Raw genomic sequence first — 25,208 nt, forward strand, 5'->3', positions numbered from 1 at the left:
TTTTTAGTAATGTATCCTGCATATGCAAAATGGGTGCAGTCACACAGAGACCTGCCCATCAAACTCAATCAGTGGTGCAATGTGGTGGTAGGTACACACCTCTTCCTGCATGCTGTATTCTTGCTCACTAGTTTTCTTTTAAAAAAACAGTCACTTTTTCCTTAGTTTCATACTTCAAAGGATTGGGAGTATGGAGGCATTTTTGATACATGTTCGATCAGAATGATGATTTCTGATTAATTACCCTGTAAAATTGTTAATAACAATTGAAAAGCTATCTATAGTGACCAAATTGTATTCTTGCCTCTTACAGCGTTGGGAGTTCAAGCATCCTCAGCCTTTCCTTCGTACTCGTGAGTTCCTCTGGCAGGAAGGGCACAGTGCTTTTGCTACTTTTGAAGAAGCAGCAGAAGAGGTATAAAAAGGTGTCTTCCATATTATGTTCTGTTTCTTTGTCCTGTTTGCTTTTGTGTTTCAGCTGTTGTAGGCAATGCTGTACTGTTTACATAACATGCATTCAGTAAACAACTATAAGTTGAATCATTTTGTTAAATGTCTTCCTTAATAAACTCTAACTGGCTCCTTTAATGTTTTCATTCAAAAGGTTTTGTTGTTTGAGGTGTTTTTCCCAAAACAGTTTTAAATTGTGCAGTTTATAGATCTATAATGAATAAATATGCCCTAAATTTAAACACATTTACATTTAAAATACTGTTGCAGGTCTTGCAGATACTTGACTTATATGCTCAAGTATATGAAGAACTCCTGGCAATTCCTGTTGTAAAAGGAAGAAAGACTGAAAAGGAGAAATTTGCGGGAGGAGACTATACAACTACAGTAGAAGCATTTATATCTGCTAGTGGAAGAGCTATCCAGGTATCAAACTACTGCATAGGATTCTATTTGTTGACTGAACACATAGCCAATAGACATATCCAAAAATTGCTTCTCTCATCAGAGGAGTAGAATCTTTTTTTTTTTTTTAAAGTATTTCATGTGCTTTCTGGAACCATAATACAACTTCCAGCAAGTCTCCAGGGTTATGTATGTAGTTGTTACTTTTGGTCATGGCTTGCTCCTGAATTACCAATACATGCTGCCCAAAGCAGTGCCGTTCTATAGTGTTTTTTTGACTAATCTTAGTCTCTTCTTATATCAGTTATGCTTATATTTTAAAAACCATATTTAATATAAAAAACAGGGAAGATAAAATCAGTGTAATGCATTTTTATACATATGATCTTATAGTAGTCATCTTCAGAGGCATAATGTTATTAAAATTAAATTCTGTATTTCTCTCTTTATTTTAGGGAGGAACATCCCATCATTTAGGGCAAAATTTTTCCAAAATGTTTGAAATCATTTTTGAAGATCCAAAGGCACCAGGAGAGAAGCAATTTGCCTATCAAAACTCCTGGGGCTTGACAACTCGAACTATTGGTGTTATGACCCTGGTTCATGGGGACAACATGGGCTTAGTATTACCACCCCGTGTAGCCTGTGTTCAGGTAAGGATAATATTTCTATTTCTGTTTCTTTTTATAAGATACAAGCCATATTTACTAAAGGAAACTTGAAAGGGTGATTTTTCGGAATATCTTTCAGGTATATTTTGCTGATTTAGACACAACATAGAATACAGTTCAAACCTTAGTATTGTGTAACTATGTAGAGCATTTGTATTATTTACTGTTTCTTACTCTTTTATACATTTTAGCTACTTTATATGAAACTTTGAGAAATCGTATTATGAAATGATGTGTAGTAGGTTAAATGAAATATGGTAGGTCAAATGAAATGCATTTAGTGTGGACACACGATGTGCAGCTAATTGGTAGACTTTATAACTAGATTAGAAATCACAACTTGGTTTGTGTTAGGTTTTATAGTCACTAGAAGGTTTTGACTACTGGATCTTGTATAATTATGTGACTTCATTACCTCTGTATGCTGGTTTGTTTGTTGTTTTATAAACTTGGACATTTTGCTGGGTTCTAGGTGGTAGTTATTCCTTGTGGCATTACGAATGCACTTTCTGAAGAAGATAAAGAAGCTCTGATTGCAAAATGCAGTGATTATCAAAAGCGGCTACTCAGTGCTAACATACGTGTTAGAGCTGATTTGCGCGATAACTATTCACCAGGTTGGAAATTCAATCACTGGGAGCTCAAGGTAAATTCCTCAGTTGTGTCTTTTACCCCCAGATCCCCAATTTGGATTTAGATTTTCTTTATTCTACATACGGCTTTCTAAAACTTGAGACTTTTTCATTACTGTTCTCTGATTTGATACTTTTCCTCTTCATTTAAACAAGTATTGAAGACCTGCACAATTCTTAGCTTTGTAATATCAATACCTAAAATTTGTATAGTTGCTGAATTTAAAATTGTTTTATGGAAGCTTGTTATTATAATGCTAGCATAAAAATGATCTTGAAGACCTTGTTTATGGTTACTATTCCTCATGTTAGTATATTAAAATGCCAGGAATTTACATAAGTCAAACTTCTGGACTTTTAACATTTTTTCTTAAACTGAAATAGGGATTTTTATTGGGTCTAGAACTTAGAAGTCAAGAATATATAAGTTCACATTATATGAAATGGAATGAAGAGATGTAGTGATATTGTAGCTCTAAACTTTCAAATATGAGAATTCAGTAATACTGAAATTATTCAGTATTAATAGAACTAGGGTTCCCAGAGTTGCCAATATTTATCACCTTTTTGGATGTAAATGGTTCCTGAGGCAAATCTTCTGTGCTGAAGGATAGTAATTATATTGATATTGCTTCCTTTTTATGTAATAGGCCTTCTCCTTTATACCCTTTCCTACCTTTAATGAAGACTTTAAAGATGAATGTTTTCTCTGTGTTATTTCTTCATGAATTGCTTTTTTCTTTTTCTTTTCTTTTCTTTTTTTTTTTTTTTTTAACTTAGGAGTAGCTTTTGTGCCAATAGCAGCTTATCTGTTTTCACTTCTATATACCTCTTCTTTCCCTTTCTTTTTTTATCTCACTCCTCCCAAGAGTGACTTGTCTTTGTCTCTCTCATTCCTTTTTTCGAACCCTGGTGAACTTATACTATGGGGGGGGGGAAGGGGGAGGTATTCTTAGTATGCGTTGGGTCTGTTACAGCTTCCTTGTCCACATTCCTCAAGAAAGAAAATAAGCAACTCAGTCCTAAATTTGATGGCTAAAATTAAAGAACATTAAGAAAGAGTTTCACTAGCTCTTGGTACTTTTTAATACCATTTTAGTTCAATTTAGTCCACAAATTCCTGAGGAAAGAAGACATTTTGGGAAGTCTAGATTCATACTCATTTGATAGTGGTTAGCTTTGTAAAGCTTATGTATTTCTATATATGTGTATATACACATATACACACACGTGTGTGTGCGTATGTATGTATGTACGGTGAGACTTACTCTGTTTAATAAATAATCTATGAGATGGTTTGTTGTCAGACCAGAACCCAGCAACTTCCACAGTTATTCTGTATCCATTCCTGAATTATGAAAGTAGAAAGGGGGAAATAATATGAATAAATAAATTACATTTCTTTTTGCTCTGTTGAATGATTAAGATAATTTTGTGGTGCTGTCAGAAAAAAACAAAGAAAAGACAAAATATAAGTGCTTCACAAGTAATTTCATAACTAGTTAATTAGAAAAAACTACCAACAAAATAATTTGCCTCATTTATGATTTGGCTTCATATCACCTTTCCAACTTTTATTTTCCTTTATCCTCTTTCATGTACCCTTGTCTCTTTTCTTTCCATATAGTCTCTGTGCCTTTGCTTGTGTTATTTCATCACCCTGGATTGTAAAAAGTTTTTATCTTGAAACAGTCACAAACTTATAATGAAGCAAGTACAAAACAAAGAATTTATTTTTCCTTGATCTATTTGAGAGTAAGATACTAATCTGATGCCCCATCACCCTACAAACATATTCTTCTACATAATCAAATATAACCAACAAAATCAGGACAGTAACATTGATGCATTACTACCATCTAATTACTACCATGATTCTGGGTTTGCCAGTCATTCTACTAATGTCCTTTGTAGCAAAAGGATCTAGTTGAGAATTATGTGTTGCATATAGTTTTCACATCTCTTTAGTCTTTTTCAGTGTGGAACAGTTCCTCAATTCTTCTTGGGTTATCATCATCTCTACACATCACATTTCTCATTAACCTTTCAATTTATTCATTTAATTATTTTTATCTTTATGTGTCCATGGTTTCCAGTATTATTTAGTGGGAATTTCTAAAGTAACATTTAAAAATTTTCCTGTGACCATTAGGAAGCCAAATCATATCTATGCAGTACTAATTTGTACTTTGTTTATCTTGAATTAGATTTAGAGGATCATTTACTCAAAAAAGAAACAGAAAAACCTACTGTTTTTCAGGTATCATTTGGCCCTAAAAATGAGGTCCCCTTAAGCCATAGACTTTTTAATCCTCTCAGGGAGCAAACCCATTATATGCATTCAGAAAGGTTGAACATTTACAAGGCTTAACTTGCCTATAGTCAGTCCATAAGTTCCTTTGTAAAAAATCAAACGGCATAGGGCAGTGGTTCCCAAAATGTGGTCCCAGGACCAACTGGGAGATTGTTTTTAGAAGTATAAATTCTCAGGCCTCATCCTCGAACCTACTGTGAAATAAACTCTGGAGTTGGGAGGCAGTAATTTGTGCTTTAACAAACCCTCCAGCTGATTCGGATACAAGGCAAAGATAGAGTATCCAGAGCTAGAGCTTCCCAAGCAGAGCACACCATTGTACCATGAATGAGTTGTGGCTGTGCCAAGGCACTGATACCCTTAGTTTATTGGGGTAACTTTATCCTCAAGAAGCCTTCTCTGTTTACCCCAGTGTACCTTACAAATATAATTTTCTAGGTGCACTATTCTGTGAGAAAAGTTGGGAATGCTGATCTGAACAACTCACCTCATTATTTCTACTCTAAGAGCTTCCTTAACTCAGAACTACTCACGCACTAGTTTTTTCTTAGGTTTATTTATGCCTTCTTATTGTTATAGATCTCTGTAGTATCTCAGGAGTATTACCTGTGTGTTTTGTTTTTTTTTTTTCCCCTTGTTTGGTTATGCTTTTAACTGCCTTTTTTGTTTTATAGGGAGTGCCAATTAGACTTGAAGTTGGGCCACGTGATTTGAAGAGTTGTCAGTTTGTAGCTGTCAGACGAGATACTGGAGAAAAGCTGACTATTGCTGAAAATGAGGCTGAGACTAAACTTCATGCTATTTTGGAAGACATCCATGTTAACCTTTTTACAAGGTTAGTTCCTTAGAATTGCTTATATCTCTCATCTTTAGATCCTTCTCAATATTTTAGATCTGTATAGTAAGGAATTCTTCAGTTGCCCCAGCTGGAAGTAATCTTTCCTTCCTCTGAATTTCCTTTGGGTTTTTGGCTTGTATTATGTTTTTTGTTTTTTTCTTTAAGTGTTTCCTGCTCTATCTCCTAGACTTATTTAAGCTAATTTCAGATCCAGGCTCTTGTAAATAATATAAATGTGAGGGATTAGGGCATTGATTCTCATCTTCCATTGCAGTGTACATGTTAGCAGCACCTATTGAAAGCAATACTAGTGCCAGAAATACTGGTTTACTTTGTCTAGAGTGGGCCCATTAACTGGAGTATTAAAAACTCCCCAGGTGATTATAATGTGCAGCCAAGGTTGAGAACCTCCTAATTGGGATTGGGGATGAAGAGTGGGAGAAGGCACGGAAGGCTACTCTGATCTGTGAAGGGGAGTCTTTTCAGAATCACAGGTTTCAAGGCAGAGGTACCAGAAAATTGGGATTGGTGTGACACATTTGTTTCCTTTCTTGCCCACCTGGAACAGAGAGGAAGGCCCACCACCATTAGTGATAGAGGCTCAGTTTCTGGGATGGTAATGCCTGCATCTTATTTATTCATTTATCTTCTAATACCCTCTGCCTAACATATTAGGCCTCATTAAATCTTGCATTGGAAGGGATAAGCCAATTTACATTCTAGCCGTGGCTTGTTGCTAATTTATGTGTTTTTAGGTGAGTAGTTTTGCTTATCTTGGCTGGCCTGCCCTAAAATGGAACTAATAAGTATCTTTGGGGATTAATTCAAGGATTTATGTGCTTTACAAATGAAATAATGCAGTAAAAGTATGTCTGAACTTAGAACAGGTAATCATGTCAGAAATAAAAGCTTAGAAAGCTTCCTGTTTTTATTGCTACCATTCAAATAGTGTATTTAGTGCAATGGTTCTTTCCCAGAGATACTCTTCAGAGTCATCTGGAAGCTTTGGGAACACACACATATCTGAGCTTCACACCTGGAAATTCTCATTCATTCAGTTCAAGACAGGGTTCTTGTTATCAGAGCTAAAATGCTGTCTGCATGATTCAGTTGCACACCCCTGGTTGGAAAACCACTGTTTCCGTATACCTAAAAAAAGTTTTTTCATCAACATTGCTAATTAATAAATTTGCTAATGTAAGATGCATAAAGGTACATTTTTCCCCCATGAGAAGCACTGAATACATTTATTTTCACTTAGATTGAAAAGAAAAAGTCTCATAAATATTTTATTTTTTCTTCAGCTGACTTATATAGGTTGCTTAGACCTCTGTAATTCTTAGAGGACAGTCTTTTTCTTATTTATTTCATCTTCTGTGGTAATATAAAAATTAAAATGTATGGGTACTTAGTAAATATTTGCCAGATGAATTTATTGGTAAACAGCTGATACTTTATAGGAGAAATTTCTATCATATGGCTTCCCTTTCACTTAACATCCAAGTTCTCTATTCTTTTTCACATATGAGGTACTTAGGAAATAGTTTTTAGACAGTTTACCTTTTGCAATGATTTTTTGTTTTTACATCTGTTTTTTCTATTTGGGTATGCATGCTCATTGTAGAAAAATTGAGAAATACTGAAAAATATAAAAAATAAAGCTGCCTGTAACTCACTATCAAGTGATATAATCGGTGAAGGCATTTTCTTGTATTGTTTTTTTTTTAATATATATAAGTAGGCAAATACAGGTGTGCAGAGTTAAAATCATTTTGCATATGTGAATTAGATCAGAATTTTTTGCTTAATCTGGGTTGTCTTACCATTAAATTTTTATTTTTATTTTTTTAAAAAATGTATATTGCAGTGAGTTTGTAAAATATAGGACCTTTGAGTAGGTCAAAGTTCTAGATCAAATATTGTCCAGGAAAAAAAAAAAAAACAGATTAGTATAATAGTACTTTCATATTTTTTAAAAAGGTGTCAAGTTTTTCTGGTTTGTGGTGATATTCTTGTTTTACCTAATACAAAGAAAGTATATTAATGTTATGAATTACTTTAAGGTATCAAGGCCATGGTGATAGGGACCCTGTCAGTGGTTTGACTTGTTTCTAAGATTGGATTGATTTCATAACATCAAGTTGTTGAATAGATATTTTTAGTTTAAGTTCTATATGAGTGAAGTAGACTAAGTTGCTATAACAGAGTCCACAAAAGCTCAGGAGTTGAAAGAAAACTTGACCATTTTTGTTTTGTTTTGTTTTCTTTTGTTTTATGGAGCAGCATGAGGTATTTCAGGTCTATGGGTGGCTCTAGGTTATTTCCATTTTATTGCTTCTGCCATCCCTGAGAGCCTTGTTGTCATTTACATGATCAAAACTAGATCACAGTCATCTCCAGGTTACTACTGTCTGGCAAGTGAGGAGAGCATGTAGGAGGCAAGCCCACTGTCTTAAAGCTTAAGCCTTGGAAGTAACATTACTTTCCCTCAGGTATTATCTCACTATGAGGGAGGCTTGGAAATACAGTCTAGTCAGGTGCTCTGGAAGAAGGAAAAATGTATTTGGTAGATACCTAGCAGTCGCTGGCACAGCATTCACATGGCCTTAATCCTGAGATTAAGAAAAGAAAAAAATAATGTCTTTTATTCTTTAATCACCATCTATGAGTGATCCTCCTTTAGTGTGTGACACTGAATGTGGAAGAGAATAATATATATTTACATTTCTAAAATGTGAGGTTCTTATGAAAGGGAGTTACATAGTATATGATTATAACTTGAATAATGGAGCCTGATTATTGACACACCTAAATGAAAATATTGGATGTCTTTGTACGTGGTCCCCAACTGGCTCCATGGAAGATTGACTTACAGTACCTGTTTAGATCACCTATCCTAGAAGTTACCTGGGGCAGAGAAATAGCACAGAAAGGGGGCACAGAGCAGTGGAGCAGGACCAGTGTAGAAAGGTGGAGTGGAGTCAGTGCTGAATGCTGGAATGGAAAGCTGGAACAGAACGATCATGTGAAGCTGAGCTCACCTCAGCCACCTGGAGCAGAAGTCTATGATTGAGACAAAGAAGATACCCAGGGCCTGGGAGGAGAAGCTTGGGAAGAAAAGTCACACATACTGGGGAATTCTTGAAAGATACTACACATGCTCAGGGCAGGATGCATGCTCTGAAAGACTGATCTATAGACTCAGTATAAACTGGCCTAAACATTGGAGAGCCTCAACATAGAGCCAATTTACACTGAAACCCTGGGTAAGAGGGAGAACCTGACTTCTAGAGTATCTAAAAATGTTCAAATTCCCAGAATTCAATAAAAGTTTATAAGACATAGAAAGAAACAGAAAGAGATGACCCATTCAGAGGAACAAAATAAAACAGCAGAGGAAATCCAGTCACTGGAACAACTAATCAAAGACTTTAAGTCAACTTTCCTAAGTAAGTTCAACAAGCTAAAGGAAAACATGAACATGGAACTGAAGGAAATCAGGAAGACAGTGAGTGAACAAAATGAGGGATTAGAAATTTTTAAAAGGAACCAAATAGAAATTTGGGAGGTGGAAAAAGCAGTAAAAGCAGTAATGGAAATAAGAAATACACTAGAGGGATTCAATAGCAGATTTGAACAGGCTGAAGAAAGAATCAGCAAATTAGAAGATAGGACAATTAAAATTACCATCTGAAGAGCAGGAAAAGATGAAAAAAAAAAGTGAGCAGAGCCTAAGATACCTTTGGGCAACGTGAAATGTACCCACACACACATTATAGGAATCCAAGAAAAAGGGACAGAGAGAATATTTGAGGACATAATGATGAAACACTTCCCAAAAATTGAAGAAAACCATGAATGTACACATCCAAGGAACTCCAAATAGGATTAATTTAAAGAGACCTACACTGAGACACATTGTAATTAAATTATTGAATACCAGAGACAGAGAGAATCCTAAAAGCAGCAAGTGGGGGATGACTCGTCACATACAAGGAAACCTCAGTAAGACTGAGTGCTGATTTCTCAATCAAAAACCATGGAGGCAAGGAGGGAGTGGGATAACAGTTAAAATGTTGATAAAGCAATTGACATTCAAGATTCTATCCAGCAAAACTGTCCTTCACAAATAAGGGAGAGATTAAGACATTCACAGATAAACAAAAGTTGAGAGAGTGTGTCACCACTAGACCTGACCTACATGAAATGCTAAAGGTAGTTCTTCATTTTGAAAGGAAAGGAAGGCCACTAGGCAGTAGCTCAGAGCCATATGAAGAAAGGAAGGTCTTCAATAAAGATAACTACATCGGCAAATACAAATGCCAGTATTGTATTCTTGGTATGTGGCTCTCCTTTTTATCTCTTACGAGATTTTAAATAGAAATGCTGTAAGACATAGTCATATTTTTATGTTATTAGGCACACAAATATAAAGAGGAAGTGTGTGACAAGAACAATATAGAGAGGGTTGCTGAGGGAGGAGATATTGTATATGCTATTGAAGTTAAGTTGGTATCATTTCAAACTAATTTGTTTTACATTAGGATGTTGAATGTAAAACTTCATGTCGACCACAAAGGAAGTACCTAAAATACACGCAGAAAAGAAATAAAAAGTGGTCAGTTATATCACAAAAGATCACCTATACACAAAAGAACACTGCAATAAAGGAAAAGAGGGACACAAAAGGTATAAGACTTACAAGAAACAGGACAAAATGGCTATAGTAAGTCCTCCCTTCTCAGTAATTATTTTGTATAAATTAATCTCTCCAGTCAAAAGGCATAGATTGGTAGAATGGGGAAATAAGCATGATCCAACTATACATTGTTAGAAGAGATTCATCTTATACCCAAAGACACAAAAAGTTTAAAAGTGAAAGATTGGAAAAAATGTTCCATAAAAATAGAAACCAAAAGAAAGCCAGGTGGCTATCCTAATATTGGACAATATAGATTTTAAATCAAAATCAGTAACAAGAGATAGAAGTAAAAGAATCTCACCACCAAGATAATATAATAGTTATAAACATATATGCATCTAATCAAAGAGCCCCAAAATACATGACGCAAGCTTGACAAAACTGAAAGAAAAAATAGTTATACAATAATGGTTGAAACCTCAATAATGGATAAGGCATCTAAACAGATGATCAATAAGGAAACTGAACTTGAACAATACCTAGAAAGAAACTACACCTGACAGTCATTTATAGAGTGTATTAGTTAGGGTTCTCGAGGGAAACAATCAATGAGCAGTGTCTATAAAATTTATAAAAGTGACTCACGCAATTGTGGGTATGCAAAAGTCCAAATTCTATAGAGCAGTCAGCAAACTGTCAACTCCAAGGAAGATGTCCAATGAACTCCTTAGGAAACGAACCAGCAACTTTGATGAACTCCTTAGGAAATGAACTGGGATCTTCGATGAACGTGTTCAATGAATTCCTCAGGAAACGAACTGGCAACTTTGACAAACTCCTCAGGAAACGCTTCGCTGGGCAGCCGAAGAAGTAGTGAAGGTCCTCTAACTGTCTCGCTTGTAAGTCTTCAACTGAGTAATTGGATTAAATCCAGCCAATTGCATTCTCTTCATTGTGGAAGACATGCCCTTTGGTGAGTCATCAGTCACAGCTGCAGTCAATTGACTGATGATTTAATAAACCAGCTTGTTGGTTTATTAACCAGCCACAAACGTCCTCACAGCAATTGTTAGGCCGGTGTTTGCTTGACCAGACAGCTGGGTACCATCACCTGGCCAAGTTGACATGTGAACCTAACCATCACAGTCCACCCCTTGTCAACTTGGCAGTTATACACATCACCTAAAACCATACTTTATCTCTAAGTAGATAACAATAACACATTTATTTTGCCTAACAATACTCCACTGTGCAGCATACAACTGGAAATGCACTAAATCTCTCCAGGATAGAATGCAAGTCCTTGGGTGACATTAGCTCTTAAAATTGATTTCCTTTAGCTTAAATACAGCAAAATGAACAGTACTGGTTATGCCATGTGATAAGGGGATAAGACAGAGAAGAAAGCAAAGATATTTGCTTTACAGACAAATACAAATGTAATGATAACAAAACAAGGAGGAAATATTCATGCCATCATAGTCCTCGTTTCTGTAACTGGTCACGTGGCCGTAGTTCATATTTATCACTACCTTCTTCCACTACTCATTCCATGTTCCCTTTACCCTCAGCAAGCACTTCAGCTGGCCATGGTTCTTTACCTGGTGGGGTGACCCAAACCTTCATTCGTGAAGTTTCTTGGCCATTGGTAGTCCTGCCTGGATTGAGTTGTTGCAGTTTTCATTTACTTTAATCACAGGGCATGGTAGTACTATGAGACACCCTAGGGGATCTCCTGTATTCCAGGAAAACTCTTTACTTCCATTGTGTAGTTGCAGTGCTATTTCACCTTGATCAATCACCCCAGCCAGTACCGTAATCCCCTTCCTTGCTTGTTGATTCAGAGGCATAAGAAGACCAAAGTGGCCAGCTGGAAGTCTTAACTTCCAATTCAATGGGATTATTGTTGTGTTACCTGGTGGAAGCACTCCTCCTTTTGGAACCAAGACCTGTAGACCAACAGAGCTTAAGCTTGCAGGGACAGGAAGCAAAAATTTCCCTAGTGGATCACTATGAGTGATAGTGAGTGGTGCCACTCCTGTTTCCACCCCTTGATTCCTGGACCCGTGAATCTTGGCTATGGGAGAAACAGCACCATAGAGTGGACGCTGATTCAGAGCATACACAGCCTCCTGGAGAACACTGCCCCAACCGTGGAAGGTATTGCCACCTAGTTGGCGCCGTAATTGAGTCTTCAACAGGCCATTCCACCGTTCTGTCAACCCAGCTGCCTTTGGATGGTGGGGAACATGGTAAGACTACAGAATTCCATGACATGTGTCCATTCCCTCACTTCATTTGCTGTGAAGTGGGTTCCTTGGTCAGAAGCAATGCTATGTGGAATACCATGATGGTGGATAAGGCATTCTGTAAGTCCACGAATGGTAGTTTTGGCAGAAGCATGTCGTGCAGGGAAGGCAAACACATATCCGGAGAATGTGTCTATTCCAGTAAGAACAAATCACTGCCCCTTCCACGATGGAAGTGGTCCAGTGTAATCAACCTGCCACCAGGTAGCAGGCTGATCACCTCGGGGAATGGCGCCATATCAGAGACTGAGTGTGGGTCTCTACTGCTGGCAGATTGGACACTCAGCAGTGGCTCTGGCCAGGTCAGCCTTGGTGAGTGGAAGTCCATGTTGCTGAGCCTATGCATAACCTCCATCCCTTCCACCATGACCGCTTTGTTCATGAGCCCATTGGGCAATGACAGGAGTTGCTAGGGAAAAAGGCTGATTTGTATCCACCAAACAGGTCATTTTATCCACTTGGTTATTAAAATCTTCTGCTGAAGTCACCCTCTGGTGAGCATTCACATGGGACACAAATATCTTCATGTTGTTTGCCCACTCGGAAAGGTCTATCCACATCCCTTCTCCAGACTTCTTTGTCCCCAATCTTCCAATCATGTTCCTTCCAAGTCCCTGACCATCCAGCCAATCCATTAGCAACAGCCCAGGAATCAGTATACAAATGCAGCTCTGGCCAGTTCTCCTTCCAAGCAAAGTGAACAACCAGGTGCACTGCTCGAAGTTCTGCCCACTGGGAGGATTTCCCCTCACCACTGTCCTTCAGGGACATCCCAGAAAGGGGCTGCAGTGTTGCAGCTGTCCACTTTCGGGTAGTGCCTGCATATCGTGCAGAACCATCTGTAAACCAGGCCTGAGTTTTCTCTTCAACTGATTGTGAGGAACTCCCCAAGATGCCATAGCTGTGGGTTGGGAAAGAGAAGGTAAGATGGAAGGAGTGGGGGCCGTGGGCATTTGGGCCACTTCCTCATGTAACCTACTTGTACCTTCAGGACCTGCTCGAGCTCTATCTCGTATATACCATTTCCATTTTATGATGGAGTGCTGCTGTGCACACCCAACTTTATGGCTTGGTGGGTCAGATAATCCCCAGCTCATGATAGATAACTCAGGTCTCATGGTAACTTGGTGGCCCATGGTTAAGTGTTCTGTCTCTACTAAGGCCCAGTAGCAGGCCAACAGCTGTTTCTCAAATGGAGAGTAGTTATCTGCAGAGGATGGTAAAGCTTTACTCCAAAATCCTAAGGGCCTGCGTTGTGATTTTCCTATAGGAGCCTGCCAAAGGCTCCAAACAGCATCTCTATTTGCCACTGACACTTCCAGCACCATTGGGTCAGCTGGATCACATGGCCCAAGCGGCAGAGCGGCTTGCACAGCAGCCTGGACCTGTCGCAGAGCCTCATCTTGTTCCAGTCCCCACTCAAAACTAGAAGCTTTTCTGGTCACTAGGTAAATGGGCCGGAGCAGCACACCTAAATGAGGCCTATGCTGTCTCCAAAATCCAAAGAGGCCAGGTAAGCTTTGTGCTTCTATTTTGGTTGTAGCAGGGGCCAGATGCAACAGCTTATCCTTCACCTTAGAAGGAATATCTCGACAGGCCCCACACCACTGGACACCTAGAAATTTTACTGAGGTGGAAGGCCCCTGTATTTTTGTTAGATTTATCTCCCATCCTCTGCCATGCAAATACCTTACCAACAAATCTAGAGTAGTTGCTATTTCTTGCTCACTAGGTTCAGTCAACATGATATCATCAATACAATGGACCAGTGTGATATCTTGTGGGAGGGAGAAACAATCAAGATTCCTGTGGACAATATTATGACATAGGGCTGGAGAGTTGATATAACCCTGAGGTAGCACAGTGAATGTAAACTGCTGGCCTTGCTAGCTGAAACCAGACTGTTTCTGGTGGTTCTTACTGACAGCAATTGAGAAAAAAGCATTTGTCAGCTCAATAGCTGCATACCAGGTACCAGGGGATGTGTTGATTTGCTCAAGCAATGATACCACATCTGGGACAGCAGCTGCAATTGGAGTCACCACCTGGTTAAGCTTATGACAATCCACTGTCATCCTCCAAGACCCATCTGTTTTCTGCACAGGCCAAATGGGAGAGCTGAATGGGGATGTGGTGGGAATCACCACCCCTGCATCCTTCAAGTCCTTAAGAGTGGTATTAATCTCTGCAATCTCTCCAGGAATCTGGCATTGCTTCTGGCTCACTGTTTTGCTAGGCAGGGGCAGTTTTAGTGGCTTCCACTTGGTCTTTCCCACAATAATAGCCCCCACTCCACGAGTCAGGAACCAATGTGAGGATTCTGCCAGTTGCTGAGAATGTCTGTTCCAATTATGCATTCTGACACTGGGGAAATAACCACAGAATGGGTCTGGGGACCCACTGGACCCACTGTGAGACGGACCTGAGCTAAAACTCCATCAATCACCTGATGTCCATAAGCCCCAACTCTGACTGGTGGACCAGAGTGACGTTTTGGGTCTCTGGGAATTAATGTCACTTCTGAACCAGTGTTTTATAATCCACAAAATATCATTTCCTTTTCCCCAATGCACAGTTACCCTGGTAAAAGGCTGTAGGTCCCCCTGGGGAAGGCTGGGAGGAAGATTAACAGTATAAATTTTTGGCAGTGTAACAGGGTCCTTCCCCAAGGGTACCTGGCCTTCCCTTCATTCAGGGGGCTCTGGATCTGTAAACTGTCTCAAGTCTGGGATTTGATTAAGGGGCCATGACTCTCTGTTTTTGTAATTCAGGGGAGACTTTTGTTCACGTGACCTAGAATTCTTCTGCCTATACAGTTCAAACAAGAATTTAGTCGATTGCCCATCTATTTTACTTCTTGGTACTCCATGATCCACTAGCCAACGCCATAAGTCTCTGCGAGTCATATTACTTTGACTAGTGCTTTGAGCCTGTTTTCCGTTATGGTAGCCACGCCCACCTTGTCTGTGGCGATTAACTGCAGCCACTTGGCTTCTGCTGACTCGGGACCCGATTATCCCCATTGTGTTTAAGGATTCCAGTTCAGTGACAGCAGTTCCTACAGTAATATCTGACCTATAGAGAAGGGCAACTACAGAGCTCTTCAGGGATGATGGAGCCAGTCTCACAAATTTATTCCTCACAGTTCTGGTAAAAGGTGTGTCCTCTGGGCATTCCAGGGGTGTGTGAGCAGGTCGTCCATGATAAATCCACTCTAACATTCCAATCTCTCTAAGCCTTTGAATCCCCTCCTCCACATTGTACCAGGGCAGTTCTGACATTTCAACCTCTGGTAATGCTGGCCACCTTTTGATCCATGTTTCAGACAGCCACCCAGACTGTTAACACCCTTTCTAACCCCTCAAGTTACAACATTGAATGCAGAATCTCTGCTTAGTGGGCCCATATCAGTAAATTCAGCCTGATCCAACCTTATATTCCTTCCACCATTATCCCACACTCTCAATATCCATTCCCACACATATTCCCCTGGTTTCTGTCTGTATAAGTTGGAAAACTCATACAGTTCTTTTGGAGTATAGCATACTTCCTCATGGGTCACACTTTGTACCTCACCCTTCGGGACCTGTTGGGACTTTGGTCTAGTTATAGGTTTTTTTTGTTTGTTTGTTTGTTTGTTTTTCATGGTCAAACTTTATTTCTATTTTACATTGGAGGCAACATTTTAAACAGAATACTGATATATAAGTATACTCTAAAAGAATAGGATCCAAAAGGCAATATCAGGCATAGAAGGGTACAACTAGGAATTCTGCCTTTTTTTTTTTTTTTTAATCTTCATTTTATTGAGATATATTCACATACCATGCAGTCATACAAAACAAATCATACTTTCGATTGTTTACAGTACCATTACATAGTTGTACATTCATCACCTAAATCAATCCCTGACACCTTCATTAGCACACACACAAAAATAACAAGAATAATAATTAGAGTGAAAAAGAGCAATTAAAGTAAAAAAGAACACTGGGTACCTTTGTCTGTTTGTTTCCTTCCACTATTTTTCTACTCATCCATCCATAAACTAGACAAAGTGGAGTGTGGTCCTTATAGCTTTCCCAATCCCATTGTCACCCCTCATAAGCTACATTTTTATACAACTGTCTTCGAGATTCATGGGTTCTGGGTTGTAGTTTGATAGTTTCAGGTATCCACCACCAGCTACCCCAATTCTTTGGAACCTAAAAAGGATTGTCTAAATTGTGCGTAAGAGTGCCCACCAGAGTGACCTCTCGGCTCCTTTTGGAATCTCTCTGCCACTGAAGCTTATTTCATTTCCTTTCACATCCCCCTTTTGGTCAAGAAGATGTTCTCCGTCCCACGATGCCGGGTCTACATTCCTCCCCGGGAGTCATATTCCACGTTGCCAGGGAGATTCAGTCCCCTGGGTGTCTGATCCCACGTAGGGGGGAGGGCAGTGATTTCACCTTTCAAGTTGGCTTAGCCAGAGACAGAGGGCCACATCTGAGCAACAAAGAGGCATTCGTGAGGAGGCTCTTAGGCACAACCATAGGGAGGCCTAGCCTCTCCTTTGCAGCAACCGTCTTCCCAAGGGTAAAACTTATGGTAGAGGGCTCAACCCATCAAACCACCAGTCCCCTATGTATGTGGTCATGTTAGCAACCATGGAGGTGGGGTAGGTGAATACCCCTGCATTCTCCACAGGCTCCTCAAGGGGGCACTACACATCTTTTTTTTTTTCCCTTGTTTTTCTTTTTTAACTTTCCCTTCTTTTTTAAATCAACTGTATGAAAAAAAACTTAAAAAGAAAACAAACATACAATAAAAGAACATTTCAAAGAGACCATAACAAGGGAGTAAGAAAAAGACAACTAACCTAAGATAACTGCTTAAATTCCAACATGTTCCTACTTTACCCCAAGAAAGTTACATAATATAGCAACATTTCTGTGAACTTGTTCCTACTATATCCATCAGAAATTAACAGACCATAGTCATTCCTGGGCATCCCCAGAACGTTAAATAGCTTATCTGTTCTTCTTGGATTATTGTTTCCCCTTCCTTAATTGCTCTCTATTGCTAGTTCCCCTACATTCTACATTACAAACCATTTGTTTTACATTTTTGAAAGTTCACATTAGCGGTAGCATATAATATTTCTCTTTTTGTGCCTGGCTAATTTCGCTCAGCATTATGTCTTCAAGGTTCATCCATGTTGTAATATGTTTCACCAGATCGTTCCTTCTTACTGCCGCGTAGTATTCCATCGTGTGTATATACCACATTTTATTTATCCACTCATCTGTTGAAGGACATTTGGGTTGTTTCCATCTCTTGGCAATTGTGAATAATGCTGCTATGAACATTGGCGTGCAGATATCTGTTCGTGTCACTGCTTTCCGACCTTCCGGGTATATACCGAGAAGTGCAATCGCTGGATCGAATGGTAATTCTATATCTAGTTTTCTAAGGAACTGCCAGACTGACTTCCAGAGTGGCTGAACCATTATACAGTCCCACCAACAATGAGTAAGAGTTCCAATTTCTCCACATCCCCTCCAGCATTTGTAGTTTCCTGTTTGTTTAATGGCAGCCATTCTAACCGGTGTTAAATGGTATCTCATAGTGGTCTTAATTTGCATCTCTCTAATAGCTAGTGAAGCTGAACATTTTTTCATGTGTTTCTTGGCCATTTGTATTTCCTCTTCAGAGAACTGTCTTTTCATATCTTTTGCCCATTTTATAATTGGGCTGTCTGTACTATTGTCATTGAGTTGTAGGATTTCTTTATATATGCAAGATATCAGTCTTTTGTCAGATACATGGTTTCCAAAAATTTTTTCCCATTGAGTTGGCTGCCTCTTTACCTTTTTGAGAAATTCCTTTGAGGTGCAGAAACTTCTAAGCTTGAGGAGTTCCCATTTATCTATTTTCTCTTTTGTAGCTTGTGCTTTGGGTGTAAAGTCTAGGAAGTGGCTGCCTAATACAAGGTCTTGAAGATGTTTTCCTACATTATCTTCTAGGAGTTTTATGGTACTTTCTTTTATATTGAGATCTTTGGTCCATTTTGAGTTAATTTTTGTGTAGGGGGTGAGGTAGGGGTCCTCTCTCATTCTTTTAGATATGGATATCCAAGTCTCCCAGCCCCATTTTTTGAAAAGACCATTATGACTCAGATCAGTGACTTTGGGGGCCTTATCAAAGATCAGTCGGCCATAGATCTGAGGGTCTCTCTCTGAATTCTCAATTCGATTCCATTGATCTATATGTCTATCTTTGTGCCAGTACCATGCTGTTTTGGCAACTGTGGCTTTATAATAAGCTTCAAAGTCAGGGAGTGTAAGTCCTCCCACTTCGTTTTTCTTTTTTAGAGTGTCTTTAGCAATTCGAGGCATCTTCCCTTTCCAAATAAATTTGATAACTAGCTTTTCCAAGTCTGCAAAGTAGGTTGTTGGAATTTTGATTGGGATTGCATTGAATCTGTAGATGAGTTTGGGTAGAATTGACATCTTAATGACATTTAGCCTTCCTATCCATGAACATGGAATATTTTTCCATCTTTTAAGGTCCCCTTCTATTTCTTTTAGTAGAGTTATGTAGTTTTCTTTGTATAGGTATTTTACGTCTTTGGTTAAGTTTATTCCTAGGTACTTGATTTTTTTAGTTGCTATTGAAAATGGTATCTTTTTCTTGAGTGTCTCTCTTCAGTTTGTTCATTTCAAGCATATAGAAACATTACTGACTTATGTGCATTAATCTTGTATCCCGCTACTTTGCTAAATTTGTTTATTAGCTCTAGTAGCTGTATCGTCGATTTCTCAGGGTTTTCTAGATATAAGATCATATCATCTGCAAACAATGACAGTTTTACTTCTTCTTTTCCAATTTGGATGCCTTGTATTTCTTTGTCTTGCCGGATTGCCCTGGCTAGCACTTCCAGCACAATGTTGAATAACAGTGGTGACAGCGGGCATCCTTGTCTTGTTCCTGATCTTAGAGGGAAGGCTTTCAGTCTCTCACCATTGAGTACTATGCTGGCTGTGGGTTTTTCATATATGCTCTTTATCATATTAAAGAAGTTTCCCTCAATTCCTACCTTTTGAAGTGTTTTTATCAAAAAGGGATGTTGGATTTTGTCAAATGCTTTTTCAGCATCTATTGAGATGATCAATTGATTTTTCCCTTTTGACTTGTTAATGTGTTGTAATACATTGATTGTTTTTCTTATGTTGAACCATCCTTGCATGCCTGGAATGAACCCCACTTGGTCATGGTGTATGATTTTTTTAATGTGTCTTTGGATTCGATTTGCAAGTATTTTGTTGAGGATTTTTGCATCTATATTCATTAGGGAGATTGGCCGGTAGTTTTCCTTTTTTGTAGCATCTTTGCCTGGTTTTGGTATTAGATTGATGTTAGCTTCATTAAATGAGTTAGGTAGTGTTCCATTTTCTTCAATGTTTTGAAAGAGTTTGAGTAAGATTGGTGTCAGTTCTTTCTGGAAAGTTTGGTAGAATTCCCCTGTGAAGCCATCTGGCCCTGGGCATTTATTTGTGGGAAGATTTTTGATGACTGATTGGATCTCTTTGCTTGTGATGGGTTGGTTGAGGTCTTTTATTTCTTCTCTGGTCAGTCTAGGTTGTTCATATGTTTCCAGGAAATTGTCCATTTCTTCTACATTATCCAGTTTGTTGCCATACGGTTGTTCATAATATCCTCTGATAATTTTTTTAATTTCTTCAGGATCTGCAGTTATGTCACCTTTTTCATTCATTATTTTGTTTACATGGGTCTTCTCTCTTTTTGATTTTGTCAGTCTACCTAGGGGCTTGTCAGTCTTGTTGATCTTCTCAAAGAACCAACTTTTGGTGATATTTATCCTCTCTATTTTTTTTTGTTCTCTATGTCATTTATTTCTGCTTTAATCCTTGTTATTTCTTTTCTTCTACTTGGTTTAGGATTGGTTTGCTGTTCATTTTCTAGCTTCTTCAGTTGATCCATTATTTCTTTGATTTTGGCTCTTTCTTCCTTTTTAATATATGCGTTCAGTGCTATAAATTTCCCCCTTAGCACTGCTTTTGCTGCATCCCATAGGTTTTGGTATGTTGTGTTCTCATTTTCATTTGTCTCTATATATTTAGCAATTTCTCTTGCTATTTCTTCTTTAACCCACTGATTGTTTAAGAGTGTGTTGTTTAACCTCCAGGTATTTGTGAATTTTCTAAGTCTCTGATGGTTATTGACTTCTAATTGTATTCCATTGTGGTCAGAGAATGTGCTTTGAATAATTTCAATCTTTTTAAATTTATTGAGGCTTGTTTTATGTCCCAGCATATGATCTATTCTGGAGAAAGTTCCGTGAGCACTAGAAAAGTATGTGTATCCTGGTGATTTGGGATGTAATGTCCTGTATATGTCTGTTAAATCTAATTCATTTATCAGATTGTTCAGGTTTTCAATTTCCTTATTGGTCTTCTGTCTGGTTGATCTATCTATAGGAGAGAGTGATGTGTTGAAGTCTCCCACAATTATTGTGGAAACATCAATTGCTTCCTTTAGTTTTGCCAGTGTTTCTCTCATGTATTTTGTGGCACCTTGATTGGGTGCATAGACATTTACGATTGTTATTTCTTCATGTTGAATTGCCCCTTTTATTAGTATGTAGTGGCCTTCTTTGTCTCTCAAATATCCCTGCATTTGAATTCTATTTTATCTGAGATTAATATTGCTACACGTGCTTTCTTTTGGCTGTAGCTTGCATGAAATATTTTTTTCCATCCTTTCACTTTCAGTTTCTTTGTGTCCCTGTGTCTAAGATGATTCTCTTGTATGCAACATATTGATGGTTCATTTTTTTTTGATCCATTCTGCTTATCTATATCTTTTAATTGGGGAGTTTAATCCATTTACATTCAACGTTATAACCGTGAAGGCATTTCTTGAATCAGCCATCTTATCCTTTGGTTTATGTTTGTCATATTTTTCCCCTCTGTCTATTAATATCCTTTATTGTACCCATACCGAATCTCTTTAGTACTGAACCTTTCTCCAAGTCTCTCTGTCCTTTCTTTGTTTCTCTGTCTGTAGGGCTCCCTTGAGTATCTCCAGTAGGGCAGGTCTCTTGTTAGCAAATTCTCTCAGCATTTGTTTGTCTGTGAAAAATTTAAGCTCTCCCTCAAATTTGAAGGAGAGCTTTGCTGGATAAAGTATTCTTGGCAGGAAATTTTTCTCACTCAGAATTTTAAATATATCATGCCACTGCCTTCTCGCCTCCATGGTGGCTGCTGAGTAGTCACTGCTTAGTCTTATGCTGTTTCCTTTGTATGTGGTGAATTGCTTTTCTCTTGCTGCTTTCAGAACTTGCTCCTTCTCTTCTGTGTTTGACAGTGTGATCAGTATATGTCTCGGAGTGGGTTTATTTGGATTTATTCTCTTTGGAGTTCGCTGAGCATTTATGATTTGTGTATTTATGTTGTTTAAAAGATTTGGGAAGTTTTCCCCAACAATTTCTTTGAATACTCTTCCTAGACCTTTACCCTTTTCTTCCCCTTCTGGGACACCAATGAGTCTTATATTTGGACGTTTCAAATTATCTATCATATCCCTGAGGTCCATTTCAATTTTTTCAATTTTTTTCCCCATTCTTTCTTTTATGCTTTCATTTTCCATTCTGTCATCTTCCAGGTCACTGATTCGTTGTTCAACTTCCTCTAGTATTGTACTATGAGTGTCCAGAATCTTTTTAATTTGGTCAACAGTTTCTTTAATTTCCATAAGATCATCCATTTTTTTATTTAGTCTTGCAATGTCTTCTTTATGCTCTTCTAGGGTCTTCTTGATTTCCTTTGTCTCCCGTACTATGGTCTCATTGTTCATCTTTAGTTCTTTGAGTAGCTGATCTAGGTGCTGTGTCTCTTCTGATCTTTTGATTTGGGTGCTTGGGCTTGGGTTATCCATATCGTCTGGTTTTTTCATATCCTTTATAATTTTCTGTTGTTTTTGGCCTCGTGGCATTTGCTGAACTTGATAGGGTTCTTTTAGGATTTGTAGACCAATTGAAGTCCTTATCTCTAATTTATCAGATCTACAGCTTCGTGGAGTACACTTTCTCTAACTAACCAGCAGGTGGCATCCACGAGCCACCTGTTCTCCACAAGCCAGTTCTCCCCTGCTTAGCCTTTTTGGTGAGTGGGGGAGTGAGTCTTGTGGGGTCCAATTGCTGTACCAAGCTTGCGTGTGTAGTTGGTGTTGCCTGCCCTGTATATGGGGCGTGTTTCTGGGCAGTCAGGGAGGGGGGGTGGCCCTAACAATCAAATCTCCCTGGTGATCCTAGAGTTTTAAAGCTGCTGCAATAGTCTAATCCTTCAGTTCAGTCCTGCCACAGTTTGTCTCTGCCACTGACCCACAAGTCCTTGGTATTGGCATATGGCTCCTGAGACTTGCAAGTGGGCCCCTCTTCCAGGCCATGCACCCCAGGTCCTCTGTTGAGGGATGACTATGCTATGTCACAGGTGAGTGCCGTCCCCCCAGGGCAGTTCTGGGCTGCTGGGCTGTGTAGGGAGGCTCCCAGTCTGCTGAAATGATGGCTGAATGGGGCTTTGTTAATTCACACTGCTCCACCTTCCCAACTCTGGGACAATCAGCTGAGGTTGCAGGGAAGGCTAATGTCCACGCCCAGTTTTGTGGTGTGTGCCTGTTATTTGAAGCACTTCCGTCACACTGGGTTGTCTGTGGCAGCTCTGGGCTATGGGGCTGGCGATGGGCAGGAGTGTTTCCTGTCCACCAGGATGATGGCTGTGAGCGGACACCCCCCTTTTCTTGGGAAGTTGTGGTGTTTAGTGAATTTTCTCAGCCACTGGATTATTCCCTTTTGTCTCAGAGCTCTCTTAGTTCTGCTCTTGACTTGACCTGCCCAAATTGCAAGTCTTTGAAGCTTTCTGTATTGGGCTTCTTAGAGTAATTGTTTTAGAAAAAGAAAAAAGGATTAAAAGAGAAAAAAGGGCCCTCCTCAGAGATCTAATGGGTTATTGAAATGCTAAGAGACAAAGCTACCAGGGCCATTAAGGAAAGGTCCACAGGGCGGAGAGATCAGCTTTTCTTTGGGATTTGCATATGAGCCTCAGGGCCTGAGCTCTGCCCTTCCCCTTTCTGTGTTCACCAGAACTCCAAAAATCCTCCGCTTTTATTTTGGAGTTTTTCGTGTTGTTTTTTTTCTATGCCTGTCTCCTCTCTGCTGGGGTGGCTGCTCTCAGATTCTCTGGTGTCTGGTCTCAGTCTATCTATGGTTGGAGTTTGGATCAGTAGAATGAGTTTCCGATAAGGGCTGCCACTGCAGTTCTCCCTTCTCCTTCCCGGAGCTGACAGCCCCTCCTCCCATGGGACTGAGCCTGGCAGGGAGGGGCGCGGGTCCCCTGGCCGCAAAAACTTACAGATTTCGCTGATCTCAGCAGTTCCACGTTTTCATGAGTGTTGTATGAAGTATGCCCAAAGTCAGATTGCTCTGTGGTGTCCAGTCCACGCAGTTCCTGGCTTTCTACCTACTTTCCTGGAGGAATAACTAAAACATACAGCTCACCAGTCCGCCATCTTGCCCCGCCTCCCATAGTTATAGGTTTTGAAGCAAAGACTGGTGGTGGGGGGTTGGTCATGAAAAGAGTTAGAATTATCCGTCAAGCCATTTACCTCAGGACATTCTGTTGCATTTTCATCTCTTAAAACAGGATTAATCTCTCCAGAGGAGTGAGGGCTGCTTCCTCAGGGGAGGTGATTACAGGATTAGCAGGCACTGAAGGGTTAATCTCTTTAGGTGGGGGTTGGATGGCAGGCTGCTTAGGGCAAACTGGAGATGGGGAAGCTGTTTCCTCAGGACAGCCCTCTACAGGTGAATCTAATAATGTCTCAGCAGAATCCAGGGTTCCAGTGTCCTCACTGCTATTATTATCAATCTGTATGTCCCCATCACAAGTTTCGGGATCCCATTCTTTTCCAGTCAGTGCCTTTACTTTAACAGCAGACACCCTGAGAGGTTGAGATTTTAGTTTACATTGTAAATCTGCTATTGGCACAATGAGAGGCTGCGTCTGGTTTTCAGAAACCTCAAGTCTGCGGGCACAGGGATAAGATTTTCTTTCAGGGCACACATAGAAACCTTTACATCTGTCATACCGCATTTAAGTTTTGAATTTGAAGCCTTTAGCTCGTCCCTTTCTCTTACAACTTTATCCGAAGTATCTAAGAGCAGCCAGCCAACATCATTATACCTCTTAATTCTGCAAAACTCTGTGAAGGTGTCGAAAACACTGTCACCCAGAATCTTGCTTCATACTAGAGTATGATTAGGAGAATCAAACAGTGCTATTTTGTGTATCTCCTTTGCCAACTCATGCCATGGACTGTCAGTGCCCTCTTGATTATTGGAAATAGAGTCATTAGTGCCTTTGAATCTAATCAGAGTAGAAAACAAATTGTAAAAGCCCATTTTAAGATTCTGTTTCTCAATAACCACTCCCGATACCAAGTTGTATTAGTAGGGTTCTCTAGGGAAACAGAATCAATGAGAGGTGTCTATGACTATAAAATTTGTAAATGTGACTCACGCAATTGTGAGTATGCACATGTCCAAATTCTGTAGAAGAGTTAGCAAACTGTCAACTCCAAGGAAGATGTCCGATGAACTCCTCAGGAAACGAACTGGCAGCTTTGACGAACTCCTCAGGAAACGCTTCACTGGGCAGCCGAAGAAGAAGTGAAGGTCCTATGTCTCGCTTATAGGTCTTCAATTGATTAATTGGATTAAATCCAGCCAATTGCATTCTCTCATTGTGGAAGACACGCCCTTTGGTGAGTCATCAGTCACAGCTGCAGTCAGTTGACTGATGATTTAATAAACCAGCCTGTTGGTTTATTAACCAGCCACAAACGTCCTCGCAGCAATTGTTAGTCCAGTGTTTGCTTGACCAGAC

General features: G+C 39.3%; 1 protein-coding gene across 2 annotated transcripts in view; it reads left to right on the forward strand.

Moving 5' to 3' along the window:
• EPRS1 (glutamyl-prolyl-tRNA synthetase 1) overlaps positions 1-25,208 on the forward strand; it is a 110,276-nt gene that overhangs the window by 72,754 nt on the left and 12,314 nt on the right. For both annotated transcript variants that reach the window (XM_037823647.1, XM_037823639.1), the window contains 6 exons: positions 8-87; positions 314-415; positions 721-876; positions 1,311-1,508; positions 1,999-2,172; positions 5,147-5,307. In XM_037823647.1, coding sequence (XP_037679575.1) covers positions 8-87; positions 314-415; positions 721-876; positions 1,311-1,508; positions 1,999-2,172; positions 5,147-5,307 — 871 coding nt within the window. The remainder of the gene's footprint in view (positions 1-7; positions 88-313; positions 416-720; positions 877-1,310; positions 1,509-1,998; positions 2,173-5,146; positions 5,308-25,208) is intronic.

The sequence above is a fragment of the Choloepus didactylus genome, chromosome 2 (genome assembly GCF_015220235.1).
Source record: "Choloepus didactylus isolate mChoDid1 chromosome 2, mChoDid1.pri, whole genome shotgun sequence".
Lineage (NCBI taxonomy): Eukaryota > Metazoa > Chordata > Mammalia > Pilosa > Megalonychidae > Choloepus > Choloepus didactylus.